At 47.5% G+C, this 14,788-nt stretch overlaps 1 protein-coding gene across 1 annotated transcript in view; it reads right to left on the bottom strand.

Annotated features, from left to right (window-relative positions):
- Positions 1-14,788, bottom strand: part of stac (SH3 and cysteine rich domain) — a 148,747-nt gene that overhangs the window by 112,098 nt on the left and 21,861 nt on the right. Inside the window, exon 2 of the mRNA XM_084310067.1 lies at positions 9,946-10,270. Coding sequence (XP_084166193.1) covers positions 9,946-10,270 — 325 coding nt within the window. The remainder of the gene's footprint in view (positions 1-9,945; positions 10,271-14,788) is intronic.

The following is a 14,788-nucleotide window of genomic DNA, read 5'->3' on the forward strand; positions in this document are numbered from 1 at the left end:
TGTTAGAGACTGCAGTTCGCTTGATCTGCGCTCTCGGTAGGAAGGTCCTGACCAGACCTTAAAACGCGTCTTCTTCCTTCCCTTCTAAATGTTTTGTAAATAACGATGTTTTCCAAAACGAGTGTTGCTGCACTACATTTAGGATACGACGCGAGTTGTGTGTGAATTGTCTTGTCACTGGTATTAGCTTCTCCATGCAAATCGGGTTGTTTGTTACAGATGTAAAAATGATCTGGTTTGTTGTGTTGAGAAAGATCATGTGTGTTCATGTACCGTGTACTCACAACTAAGGGGGTTAAACTAACCTATAAAGCTATGCTTAGTGACATATGAGTGAAGAATGAATTATTTTCTCATCCTCGAATGACAATGAACAGTGTTTCACATATTAACAGGTTTACCTGTTCAACTGGCCGTATTAAGGGTAAGGTAGGAGGGGCATTCCCCCCGGTTCCCTGGGGACTTCCTCACCCTCCTCTCAGACATGTTGTTTACAATATATTGTGTCACTGTGTGGTGGGATACGATGTAACCCTTGGCTTGATTGCTGGGGTTGTGCTAAAACTGCTTGAGGAACTGTATTTTCCTAAAAGAAAAGATTGTTTGGTCACTTTTCGTGTGTGCTTGGCAAGGCCTGTGGCCGATACTAATCGAGAATTGTGTATTTTCTCATTATGAAAAACAGCGTTCCTCTGTAGAGTGTATTGCCATTTTTTGTGGTGGTAAAGGGTTGTGTGTATCTTGTGATCTACAACTGGGTTGGGTTGGCCACAGAAGCACATGTGTAAGTCTGGTACCGGGGTTCTTAAAGGGGCCCTCTCTATTCTGTGTTTTTTCCTTAGTAAAAATCAGATAGCAGGTTAGCACATGAGCTGTGTGAAGCTGTTAGACGCTTCATGTAGCTGACTATGACTGTGTCATACTCTTTTTTGTCGTTATATCGTATCATGGGTGTGGGGTCGTAAAGGGGTGAACTGGTAATCCTTCCTCCCCTTCTTTGATGGGCAGGGGTTAAGACCTCCTGTCCTTCAAGGTTCCTGTCACGTTGCTGTTCGGCACGTTACAGGGTAAGGGGGGGGGGGGGTTCCTGGTCCCACGCCCTGGAATATTGGGCGTGTGCACCGCAGAAATTCCCCCGCCACAGAGTACGTCACTGTGCGCGTCTCTGTTGGTAAGACTTCCGTGAGCTGTTCAGGTCCATATGATGGATCTGTTTCAGGGAGGGGTCAGGGCTCCTCCTCACGAAGCTCCTACTCGGGCCTTCTGTGAGTTAGGACTCTCCATCCATGTGAGGGAGCCTCCTCAGAGTGCAGAGCCTCCTCCTCAGATTGTCAAGGTGAGTAGAACTCCAAAAAGGAGTCCTGCTCTATTGTGTGTGTATTCGATTCAATTCGATTATTGAGTGTGTATGGGTTCAGTGCCTCCTCTTTGGAGAGCCCTAAAACCAAGATTTTACATGGCTCTATGGCTTACATGCAATATATTCTTTTCAATCTATACAGCTCGCGTGGGAAGTCTCTCTGGTGATTTCCGCCTCCTCCCTATGGGAGGGTGGTGGGATGTAAAAATGTAAACTATTTTTACCCTCAGCCTGCGTCACGAGGGATTCATGTCAGTCTGTGTTCTTTCTGTTTTGAATAAAAAGAGGAAGGTACATGAAGCACGACGGCTCCGTGTCGTTCTCCCAGGCGACTTGGAGGAACAATGTTTGGTGTCTTGCTAGACTATCCATTGATGTGTTTGGGTCTCGATGCATACATAGTGCTGGCTCGGTGTGTTTCTGTTACAGGATCACACAGGGGCTAAGTGCGCCTTGGTTGCTTGTTAAAACAGTGTTTTTATAGGGCAACTGGGATGGGGTTTTGTCTCTTCCGAGCGCCAGTTTACTAGGTTGTCTCGATGAATTCTCGTTCATATCTGGGGGATGTTAACGGAATAGATCTGAACATAGGTAGAGGGGTCTCACGCCCTTGGGGTGGGCCACTGAGCACGGTCTAAATGAGGACCGTCTGGGTGGCGCCCTCTTTTCATGTTTTAGATTGACACGCATACCTACCCCCTCTCCTGGAGTGGGCATGTCGGCGTGGTTAGGACACAGGACTGGTCTGGTCACGCTGGTCCAGGTCAGTTAACCCGTTGTCCGCCGGGGATGCAGATCTGCTGTTCTGGTACCCCGAGGGACTTGTGCTTTTTTCGGGGGGGAAAATGCCAGGTCGGTCCGGGTGTCACAGGGTTAGGCGCTATGGAGACCCTCGTTGGGTACATATTGTACTCTGCACTGTCGTAATGGCTTACGGCCATGCCAACCTGTACACGCCTGATCTCGTCCGATCTCGGCCGCTACGCAGGTTTGGTCCTGGTTAGTACTTGGTTGGGAGACCGCCTGGGAATACCAAGTGCGGTGTGCTTGGGGCTGGTTCTCCATTCTTTTTGCTCCTCTCTCACGCGTGGTGAAGAGGGGGCTGTTGGGGTGGTCTTGGACCTCCTCTGGCAACCCTGTGCTTCCCGTGCCGCCGGGCCCGGTCTGAAGTAATGTTTCGTCGACCCGTAGGCCTGGAATAACCCTTTATTGAAAACTGAAACACTTGTACTGCGGTATAGCCAGTTATGCCCGCAGGTGTGTTTGAGTTTTTTCTTGAGGGGTTATAGGAACAACCACCGCATAGGGTAACGACAAGGTGGTTGATTCCCTGGTGTGTTGGAGCAGTGTCAACTCCCGGGTTACCCGGTTGAGTGTGCCCCTGCATGTTCATGACGTCTGCCAATCATGTCAGCCTTCTCTGCCTCAAACCCTCTGGGTGGGTTTTTTTTTATGGAGGCTTGGTCATGCAACAACGCCAGCATACGCCCCTTCCGCCGGGGGGGGCTGTTCTCAGCTAACTCCTTTGGCGCCTGTCTCGTCCGCAGTGCTCCAGGCTCAGGTTACAGCCTGTTGCCTGGTTTCCCCTGTGCGCTTCCTGCTTCCATTGGTTAACCTTTTTTGTGTGCTTACGGCCATGCTGACTGCCTGTTCTGCAGGGTCAGTGTACCAGGCGGTGTGCTATTGGGGGGAAAGGGCCCGCTCTTGGAGGGGCCTTATCCGAATACGCTGGCGATGTGGGGGGCGGTGTCACTAAGTGACCGCCTGGTGGGGTCTTGATGCCTGGCGCCATTGACCTCTCCGGGCCCCCGTTTTCCAGGGGATCCAGTCCCTTCAGTGGGTCTGGGTCTTCCTTCGCGCTCCGCTGCTACGGCCTTGCCACGGGGTTGGGTTTGTTCTTGACCCTGTGATTCTGGGGGCAGTAACGAGGTTGTTCCTTCCGTTCGTTCCCGGGTGGCATGCGGGTTGTGCGTGTGTGTAGTCGTGGGGTCAGGCCACGGTCTGCTCACCCTGTGCGTTGAGTTGCTTGAGTGCCTCTTCGTCGGATCCGTCGCCCTCCCGTGATCCTCCAATAGGGGGGGTGCCCTCCATTAGGGGGGGTCGGGGGGGGCTCGGTCCTCCCTGATCTGATGGTTGTGGGGGGCCTCAGCGGGGTACATTTGTCGGCCGATGGCTCTCGCTCGGCCTCCCTTGTGCAGTAGTGACGCCGAGCGGAGCCATACGATACAGAACGTTAGGTTATGGCTATAACCAAGTTCTGTGAGTATTGGTGACGCTCTGCGTCAGACGCCACTGCGGCCCTTGATCTCGCCTTGTGGTGAAAGCTTGGGAAGGAGGCGAGTGTGTGGCCCCACCCCTGCTTATGTAGGTAAGCTGATGGGGGTGTGGCCAGACGGATGTTGGGATGTAAAGGTGCATTGTGGAATTTTTTATTCAGTGTGCGTGCACGAACGAGGTACAGTGCAGTAGTGACGCCGAGCGTCACCAATACTCACAGAACTTGGTTATAGCCATAACCTAACGTTAACGAGGCTCAGACATTTCAAACATCAACAATATAACTTTCAGAATGAATGCTTTTCTTCCTGGAAATACGTTTTTTTGTATGAGGTATTTCACGCAGAGTGAAAAGTAGTATGTGAGATGTTGGTCATGCTGGTAGAGGAGGATCATCAGTATATGGAGAGGTTGGTCATGCTGGTAGAGGAGGATCATCATCAGTATAACTAAAAATAACATGGATGAGGAGGAAGGAGAGTACGAGTGTGATGAGGTGGAGGAAGAAACTTTGACAATTGTTTTAGTGATGATGATGATGATGATGATGATTAGTAGTTTAGGTCACAAAATACAAATAGAAAAAAAGACTTGAATGTTGTGTCAACAAAGAAGATATCCAGAACAGAGGACGTATTTACCGTATTACATACATGTAGACCTACGTAAGAAATGGCATTGAAAGCAGCACTCTTGTATATAAGCATGCCAGAGATATATGTGACCACTTCAGAAATTGTATTACTATCTTTAACCCTCAAAACATGAGTCCACATCTTTTATTGTCATCTACAATATGATGTGTCTTTAAATTGGTAAAAATGCTTTATTCTTTGTAAAGGTGCCACTAATTTGCATACTAGCTCACCACAAACAGGTGATCATTCTGGGAATAGTTTTATTATGATTTTTGACCCTCAAAATATGGGTCTAGACAACCTACTTGTTCAGTTATTTGCCATATTGGCTGAAATAGCAACATACATTTTTTGATGATGGCGTCATTAATTTGCATATAAATGATACATGGGACACTCTGACAGATTTATAACATAGCCTATCATTTTCTACAAATGTTTCCAATCTAGAAACACTGGTTAACAATATATTTCCAGGGGGTGCATGATAGTATCTGCTTTCCTACTCAACTAATTGGTAAAAATGTGATTATTTTGTATTGACGGCACAGATTTGCATAGGCTACTTACATAGAAACATGTGATCACTCTAGGGATAGTGTTATTGTGATCTTTGACCCTCGAAACATGGGTCTAGACACCTCATTTGTTCAGTTATCTGCAATATTGGCTGAGATATATTAAACAGATTTTTTTGCGATCTTTTGATAATCGCATCCTTAATTTGCATATAAATGATACATGGGACACTCTGACAACTTGTTAACACTTTGACTGCCACTCACGGCTAATCTCGGGTTTACGATAGTTACGTTGAAAGCCACTCACGAGATTTCTCGGAATATTTTATTTATTTTCTTTTTTAGCGATCTGAAATCATATTGCATCACGCGAGCCTACCCTAGCCTACCCAAGGGCCGCCGGCGATCAGATGTGAAAAAAGCGCCCCCTATCGCCTCCCAGATGGTAAATGGTAAATGGAATGGACTCAATGAAAATGGATGGGGAAAAATAAATATTCCAGTCCACATTTTCCAGTCCACTGATGCAGCCGGGGTTACCAGAGTTCATTCTGGAGCCTCTGAGCGGAGGGGAATCATGTGTTCTACTGTACACACGTTGGATCTATACACTTATCGATTTTTTCGAATGGTGATCAGGAATTGGAATATACCATTTGGATACCATCTGATGTCAGGTAAGGAATCTATGTTATCAGTGTTAGGATAATCAGACTCGTTTTCATGAAGATATAAGCTGTTTTGTGAAATGTGCTCTATCGGTTTCACTGTAAAATCCATGAGGAAATGAAAACGGCTATTATCAGCGAGCGCCTCGAATGTGCGTGCGTGCACGTATACTATTGATCATCTAGCGTTTATTTGAATATGTACAATGACACAATGATTTACATTATTACATATGGTAACGTGGTTGTGGCTTTTACAAATAGTGGTTAGCTTTAGAGATGGATGGCTATGATCACGGAGCAATAGTGTAATAATAATGAATAATTTTCATTCATCACTCGGCTAGTAGTAGCAAGGCCAATCAGAGGAACCCGGAAACCGAACAGCGTTGTAGAAGGCATAGACGCGGCCGGGAGGCCAGCAAGCAGTAGTCGAGGCGGGAGATGACTGTTGATTGGACGAGGAGTTGGGTGGCTTCTTTTGTCAGGAAGGGGCGGATCCTTCTGACGTTGCTCAGGAGGAATCTGCAGGTTCTGGTTGTCACTGCGATGTGAGCGGAGAAGTTCAACTGGTTGTCGAGGACAACACCAAGGTTCTTGGCGGTCGGGGACGCGGTCACAGCTGCAAACTCTGAACTTTGATATTGTGGTCTTGTAATTATGTATTTATGTATTTAACTGCATGTAGTATGTACGTATTGTAAGTGATGTTATATGTTCTATGTTCTATGTTGGAACAATGCTGTAACATGCTGCACTGAAATCAAATTCTACCAGCCTGGCTGGGTGGTCATTAAAGATAATTGATAATTGATTGATTGATTGGTTGGTCAGCGGGGAGGATTTGGCCGGCAGGTGGAGCAATTCTGTTTTGCTTAGGTTCAACATTAATTAATAAGACAGTTATGTAATAAAAACATCCTACTCTAGCTGCAAGGTTGGTGTTTAATAGTTATAATTCTCCCTTCACAGAATTAGCATGTTTCCATCTACCTGCACTGATTTGCTGTGCCTTTGTATACAGTACAGATGGTAGACGTTACAATGTCTGTAACATTTAACTGTAAAGAGCACCACATTTTATCAGCTTACCTGTGTTTTCTTTTTCTTCCAAGAAATGTAATTGTATTAATTATCTTCCCTTGTTTTCAGTCACTACCGTCTTGTAAACAATGTGCAACATATACTTTACATGCTGTACTGTATACCTTACCTGACCAACTTGCCTGTGACTGATGAATACTTCATGAATAGCTATTAGTACAGCAGGAACAACCTAACCCTGACATAATGGGATCTCTCAGCTCCTTCTACTCCTCTGCTCATTACAAAACACACACACACACACACACACACACACACACACACACACACACACACACACACACACACACACACAGGCATACACACAGTCCACCCCCCCCCCCCTCTTCCATAAGAAGGGTCGTTGCTGACACTATCATTATGTCCTTATTAAACATGAACAAATGAAGAGGAGCTTTCTGTATAAGTGGCCAGAGGGCAGTGCAGCTTTCATTACACTGCTGTTTCATACAGAACACCAGCAGGCCACGCAGTCATTTGACCTCATAAAATGGAATTAAGTCACAAACTAGTACAAATAATATTCTTGGTTTGAAGAAAACAAAGCTTTCTGCTGGTATTCTTGTTCTCCAAAGCGTGTGTGTGTGTGTGTGTGTGTGTGTGTGTGTGTGTGTGTGTGTGTGTGTGTGTGTGTGTGTGTGTGTGTGTGTGTGTGTGTGTGTGTGTGTGCGCGTGCGTGCGTGCATAGTGGCACATGCATACTGTAAGGCCACATACTGTATGAACAAACATGTGTGAGCACCTGCTTGCATGATGCACGTTTTATGCGTGCGTGTGTGTGTGTATGTGTGTGTAATCCTGTAAGTATACCTTCCTGCTTCCCTACCATCCTACACCTCTCTTATCCTCCCTGTCAACTTGTGTCCAGGGGAGGTGTCATGTCGGGGGCTCGCTGGGGCACAGCCCCTGTTAGATAAGCGCCCAGTGGACCTTCCCTACACTGATGGCTAACAACGAGGGAATGGGTCAGAACCATTACACAGAACCATCTGGGAAGTCTTCCTTTGAAGCTGTTTGGAATAGGGCCGGCACTGGGCAGAGTATCTTTGCCCGTAGCCACCAGTAGTTCTTCAAAAGACGCTGATTGGTCTGAACCACTGTGGTACTTTGTGGGCACAAGCCTGTAACTTTGAAGCCTGACGAGATGGAATTCTCGTGTGGTTTCGCGATCCCGCGAAGCCAGCTGCCATGCAAGGTTAGGAAACCGGAGCATCTGGTGAAGGGGGAAGACGAGTTGTAGAGCTGGAGCTCAGCTGGCTGCGGTGGTGCCTGCGCTGCCTAACAGACACATAATCAGACAGCACGGCTGGTCTGGTTCACAGGGGGCTTGGTACTGGGGCGGTCATGACTCTGCCAGAGTTAAGGGTTTTAAATGTTTGCACTGATGGTACTATAAAGCGTTTTGTATAAAAAATATTTATTTTAAAAAGAGTCCACCCAACCATAATGTGACCAGCGGGAGTGGTGGAATCATGGAAATCACACCAGAATATTTGTATATTTTTTTTCTTTTTTTTTTTATCACAGTTTGACAGTTATAGTATCTAATAGTAACATTGCTTTGTTTAAAAGAAATGTGCATGCAAATCAAGACGAGTGCTTTCGTTGGCCACCGGAGTGTCCTCTGAGTTTCAAGTGACACCCATAAATAACACACATGGCCTCTGTTGATATTATTGTTGAGCTGCTTGTCACGATGGACGGCCAGACGCTCACCACAGCTATGAACAAACTGGCTAGGCGGGGCCTGTTGTTCACGCCCTGTGCTTTACCTGCGAAGGTGTTAAATTCTAGACTATCTTTGATAGCCATTATATATGCTTGCTGCACTAAGAAATGGTTTCACAAGATTCAAAATTAGCATATCTTCTTCAGAAGTTTTCAGATTTGTATGATTGTATGACACATCATTTGAAAGCTTACATTCTGTACTTTCACAATCTGGAAAAATCTGGAAAATTACGATGGAGACATGAGGCACAAATCTCATATCGCTGCTGTCGGGACAAAACCTCATAACTCCAAAAACCCAACTTTTCAGCAGATGAAAAAAACTAACACAGATTTGAGGGTGAATAGAGTTAGGAGGTTTAGACAGATGATCGGTTTAATGCTTTCCCATTGTTTAAACTTTGTAAAACCCACACACACATATGGAGGATGATCTACGGAGTTGATTTATATAATAAACAAAAAAATTCAAAAAATGGAGTTATGAGGTTTTGTCCCGACAGCAGCGATATGTTATATCTGTCTTGTCTGTCTTCCAGGTTAATTAATTAATTCATGCAATTTCAGTTCATTTGCTGAATGTGCTGCTTGGAAAATAAACTGACTCCTGTATTGGCACTGAATGTCAGATTTCCCTGGGATTGTATGACGTCCCAGATGTTTCCTTAAAGGGGAACTATTTTACTATTTCTTTCACTATTTGGGCACTTTTACACAATTCCTGTGAGTTTATGGAACACCTCTGTAATTATATTTTTTTTTTAATTCATTGTTTTGTATTTCTAATCAAGTACTCAAAAACAGCATTTTTCTACCTCAAGATCTCGAGCCGTTTTGAGCCTGGCCACCTAAACCACTGCGCCGCGGCGCCGGCGCCTGAACATTAACATGCAGCGGTGTCTTTCTGACATCACAAATCATCACATTTTCAGATGACTCAGTTCAGTGAGGGTGAATATTGTGAGAGGAGAATTGGAAGAATGCGCCAATATGAGAATTAGAGACATAGATCATATTAATATAAGTCCACATAGCTAGGAAACAATGCTAAACACTGAAAAAGGCCATTTATAAGATAGTTCCCCTTTAAATCATTATCATTGGACAGCAAGAGTTGTACAGAACACCATAGACATGCTAAACACTCGTGAGCATCTTTGGCGGAATACCGTTCCGCTGCTACAATCTGGTTAAATGGATATTTGACTCTCTAAGACTAGGATACTCTATAAGACTAGTCTATACTCTACAAGAGTAGCCTACATTTAACCCGGGGCAGATGCACATAGACTGGAATTAACTTTAGATCTCCTGGGCATCGGTACGTCATGTCATTTCGTTTGACTTAGAAGAATTGTATATTACGTCATACAAAATCAGAAGCATTTTATTAGAACGTTAACCAACTTCGGGGTGAGCGTTTGACTAATAAGTGGCCCACATTTTATGTTTAGGTCATATAAAATGCTTCTGAGTAGGTCAAATTAAACCAGTTGAGTCCAAAGGTTCAATGCACTCTAGAGTTAAATACACCAAATTGTGATGTTTGTATCGCTTCATTACATTGACACAGCACTTTGCTCTCGGACCGTACACAAGAGAGGTGAGGGGGGGGGGGGGGGGGGGGGGGCTCATCATCGACATACCTACGATCATGTGGTTGCAGACGTCACAGAAGGTGGGCTTCTTGAAGATGTGCTCCATGAAGCAGTGTCCCGCCGAGTCCATCATGAGGGGGTTGCGTGCCGGGGAATGCGACGAGGACGGAGGGGCGTTGGGGATGGCCGGGGGAACGAGGTGGGTGGAGTGGGGCGGGGCCATGCCCACGTGGCTCAGGTGACCTGTGCTGCTGCTGCTCATGTCGGACAGCAGCTCCGTCTTGTTGTCGCTGTTGATCCGGAAGAAGTTGTCGGCGCTCCTGCTGCGACCACTCTTGGTCTTGAAGGACAGGGAGCGCTTTAGCTTCTGGAGCTGGAAGAGGAAGGGAGAGGAGAGAGGAGAGGAGAGGAGAGGAGAGGAGAGGAGAGGAGAGGAGAGGAGAGGAGAGGAGAGGAGAGGAGAGGAGAGGAGAGGAGAGGAGAGGAGAGGTTGACAAAGACATTGTGGGACAGATAGCAGAGAGTGAGATTTGAAGTGTATAAATTCCAGTAACAACCTACTTGAATTACTAACTTTCAGAGTCCTCTGGTTAAGAGCATCACTCAGACATCCTGTGGCAATGCTGATTATTCCTACTCATTCTTGTACCAGGTCTATTCCTGTGTGCACAGCAGTGTCCAGGGACCAATGACCATCGCTACAGGCAACCTATCATTATGTGGTGGAAGAAACCTAGAGGTCCTACACCTAGAAAGGTGGTGCAATGTCCTAGGTGAACCAAGTCGCCACTATTTCAAGCACGCTGGGATGCAATTCCTAGTCGCAGCCATAACATTACACCAGAGAGACACCAGATGCCAAAGCGCCAGGAAGCACAGCCGGTTTTCCTCTCAGCGGCCATGTTTTACTGATTAGACCGCAAACGCCTCTACATGTGATCGGAACAGCCAGGCTCCTGCTCGCTCCAGAGTTGACACTTCACTTCACGGACGCTTTGGTGTCTTGTGCCACCGTGGGCTATGCATGGCAAATTGTGGTCACTCATCCAATCACTCACTCACTCACTCACTCACTCACTCACTCACTCACTCACTCACTCACTCACTCACTCACTCACTCACTCACTCACTCACTCACTCACTCACTCACTCACTCACTCACTCACTCACTCACTCACTCACTCACTCACTCACTCACTCACTCACTCACTCACTCACTCACTCACTCACTCACTCACCTTTGCAAAGTATACTCCCTCAGCTACAATGAAATCCATGTATTTCTAGACTCGCTAGTGTGGTATAGCAAATCCTACAAACATCTGCTACACTGTGTTTTTATGGCACCTGGTTTCTGTCGGGGCTCTGGGCATCGGACTGAGGAGTAGATCTTTATGCGTCTGAGTGATTGATGAGTCGAGAAGGGACTTCTAACCATCTATTATGTTCTATTACACAGAGGGAGGCTGCCTGCATGAATGGAACTGAACACCTGGGTGGACGGGAGAAGCTATATTCACACTCTGTTTTTACATCTGCTACTTGCTGACATTTTCTGGCATCCACAAGTGGTTCTTTCTTGGTTCCTCTTATTAAAATGCATTAGCTTTTCATGCACACACACACATGTTGGTATTGCTTGTACACACACACACACACACACGTGCACAATGCACATGCATATGAACATGCACACATACACATGTTGGTATTGCTATACTTGTACACTTGTACACTAGTGTTGTCAAAAATATAGATTTTTCGATACATATCGATTCTGAATATTTCAATACTCATTTCCCATGTCAAGTTAGACCGCGCTCTCAAGATACGACACTGGGTGCTGAAATCCCATTAAGTATTATATAAAAGAAGCAGTGAAGCCAGACCAGCACTCTCAGGTTCAAAATTTAATGGCAGCCTGAAACAAACATGTTTCGGAAATATGTATTCCTTCTTCAGTGTTATAGCTTGCAATGGACTTGCAGTCAAGATAATGGTTATATTTCGTATGGCATCGCTCCCGCTCTGCGCCTTACGAGATACTCTATATCGCCTGTGATACCTAATGTATCTCCCACGAACAAAAACACATGCACCCCACCTGTATGGGGCCCCGCCCCTTATGGTGGCACCACCCATATAATCATGACTCTGGTCATGACACACCCTTCCTCTATTTTCGTCCCAGCGTACTGGATGCTATGCACCATGCGAGCTAGCGGAGTGAAAAGATTAAGGAAGATTAATAATGTTGGAAGCTTACCGGAGGTTGCTGGCCCCTGGCATCTTCGACGCATGTTTTCGGCGACACGACGGGCCTGGGATGTTCCTCGTTTGATGACTGCACATCGAGGTTCAGCTGTACAAGGCTGGCTGTCGGGCCAGCTTGTACTCAGGTAGGCCCTGTGTCTTCAGGCATGGGTATTAGTGTTAGTAATGCTGGTTTGTGTTGTTAACACAACCTTGTTGTGTGTTGGTGCCAGGGGCAAGATGGTTTGGTGAACGTTCTCTGCAGGGAACGGTTTCCAAGCTGTCTTGGGCGTGCTGCTAAAACATCTAAAGCTATGCTAACATGCTATCGCTACTGCCGCATGCTATCACTACTGCTAATTGCTATGCTGTTTTAATGTCTCCGCCGTGAGATGTTGTCACTCTCCCGCCTCTTGCCCGGTTCATCAATGAAGGTCAGTCGGTAGCTGTTGTGGGGTTTTGAGTTCTATTTACCTTTTTCGGGTAAATGGGTTGACAACGGGGTAGGTCGTGGCTAGGTTCTAGCCAGGTATTACCTTGTGTTCCGGCGGGGTTTGTTGAACGGTGTTCCCATCTGGGTTGGCGTCGGGTAGTGGGGCTATGGGTCCAGCCGACATGGTAAACATGTTGCGTGTCTGTGCACAGGCAATTGTTGTCTTGGGTTCCACATTGCCTGGCGTTAGGCTGCAGTAGTATAAGGGCAGGGCCGCTTGGGAGAAATGTGAGGCCCTGTGCGTTTTTAGACGCGAGGGCCCCCATCTCCTGGGGCGGCCCTGTGTAGGGGGCTATTGTTTCATTTTGTCACTCTGCTATGAGAAGGCTGTCTTGCTACAGCTTTCTCTCCTCTCAAACCATTCATACTGACGGTCAATCGGTATACTGGGGGAGTAGTGCGGGGGGGGGGCTTTGTTTACCTTTTTTGGTAAATGGGCTAAACTAGGGCTGGTGTTCTGTTGTGAATATTTTGAATGAAGACGGGTCTGGTCCGTCTCCCCTTAAACTTTGTGTGTATGGGTTTGCTCATTCTACAGTTTTTGTGGTTTAGCTCTTTTATTCATTTAACCTTTTCATGGTCCACACCACAGTGGAGGGTGCTGTTTGCAATCACCACTGGTGCTCCATGTTAACGTCAGTCCTTTGTTTTTGATATATTGAAACAATGCCCCGCCCGGCCGACACCATGGTCGGCCTGGCGAGTGGCTGGTGGGCTGTTAAGGCTTGTACCGCCACGGTATGGAATTGGCAACGATTAGAACTGTGTTCGAATTGGTGTTTTTTCTATTACAGAAATGGTGTCTGGTGGAGGGGCCTTGAGGGCCGGCCGACGTCGACACATCGCGCACGGTGTTGGTAAACCACTCCGTCGAGGATGTTGACGTTATTAGCTTTGACCCAGCCGCAAGCTATAACCGCTCAGGGTTCCCCTCTCCGCAGGGGATTTTGGTCTTCTGCTGGAGCGCGGGCGGTATTGTCCTAGGCCCTACACCGCCTCACACCGCGCAGCCAGAAGAGGAGAGAGCACGGCCTCGTCAGCGGCGATGACGGGGCCCTCGACAGGCGGCCATGTTTCCCCCGCCAGTGGTGCCCTGGTTGGAGAATCGACAGGGTATCGCGAGGCCGACAGTCTTGGCGGCCGAGGGATCGGCCATTTTGGGTGATTTCGGTGTTGGTAAACCACTCCGTCGTCATTTTGCCGCGAGCAGCCCGCTCCCCGTTCAATCCTCTCTCTGGTACCCCCAGAAGCGGGGCTCTGAGCGTTCTCCTTTGGCTGCGGGCCGCGAACCTTCATTGAAGCGTATGCGGCCCCATTCTTCGCTTCTCATGGAGACAGGGGCTGACACCCAGTTGATGGCTGAGCCTGGGTCTGTCCGTGAGAATGTTGTGCTGTCAAGCGGCTCCCACACCTTGAACTGTGTTGGTTGAGCCTGGTGTTACGTCTGTCAACTTAAGTGTTGTCAGCAGGGGGGCTCGAAACCTTTTGAGGCACACAGTGCGGGCTTCCCCGGCCTCGCCTTCGCCAGGCCAGGTATCATGTTGGTGCTCCCACTCCTGGAATATTGGCAAGTGGTCGCAGCTCACATGGTTTGAGGTGGTAGTGATATCACTGCAGGGCTACGGTGTGTAGGAACCCATGGGGGCCTTACACCTTGCATGTCCGGCTGCAGAACAACTCCTTCAGCATGTTCTGGAGGGGTGTTCAGTGGGGGGGCTTTTTTGATCGGAAGCCCCCCGTATCAGACAGGCCCTTTTTCTGTCGGGGTTCCCCCTTGGGTGCGATTGCCTCGTGGGTGGTGTCAGGGTCAGGTGTTCCGACACGGAACGCGCTCCTCGCACGATTCCAGGGTTGTCTTCGCACAGCGGGGGGGACCGGGCCAACTATCTACAGTTCCTGGCGGACCTGCGCCACGTGACGGCGGGTGCGTTGGGAGTGTCGTCACATATGACTACGGCAGTACCATATGTCGAGGTAGATGGAGAGAATGGTGAGGCGGGGACTTGTGTTTACACAACCCCACCCGTTTTCAGGTTTGGTACAGACCCTGTTGTCGGGGTCTCCAGCAGGGACAGCTCTGGTCGACGGGATCCAATCTCTGTGGACGAAGCAAGCCATCGTCGTGGCGTTCTCCTCCCGGTGTTC

The sequence above is a fragment of the Notolepis coatsorum genome, assembly GCF_963971535.1.
Source record: "Notolepis coatsorum genome assembly, chromosome: 3".
NCBI lineage: Eukaryota > Metazoa > Chordata > Actinopteri > Aulopiformes > Paralepididae > Notolepis > Notolepis coatsorum.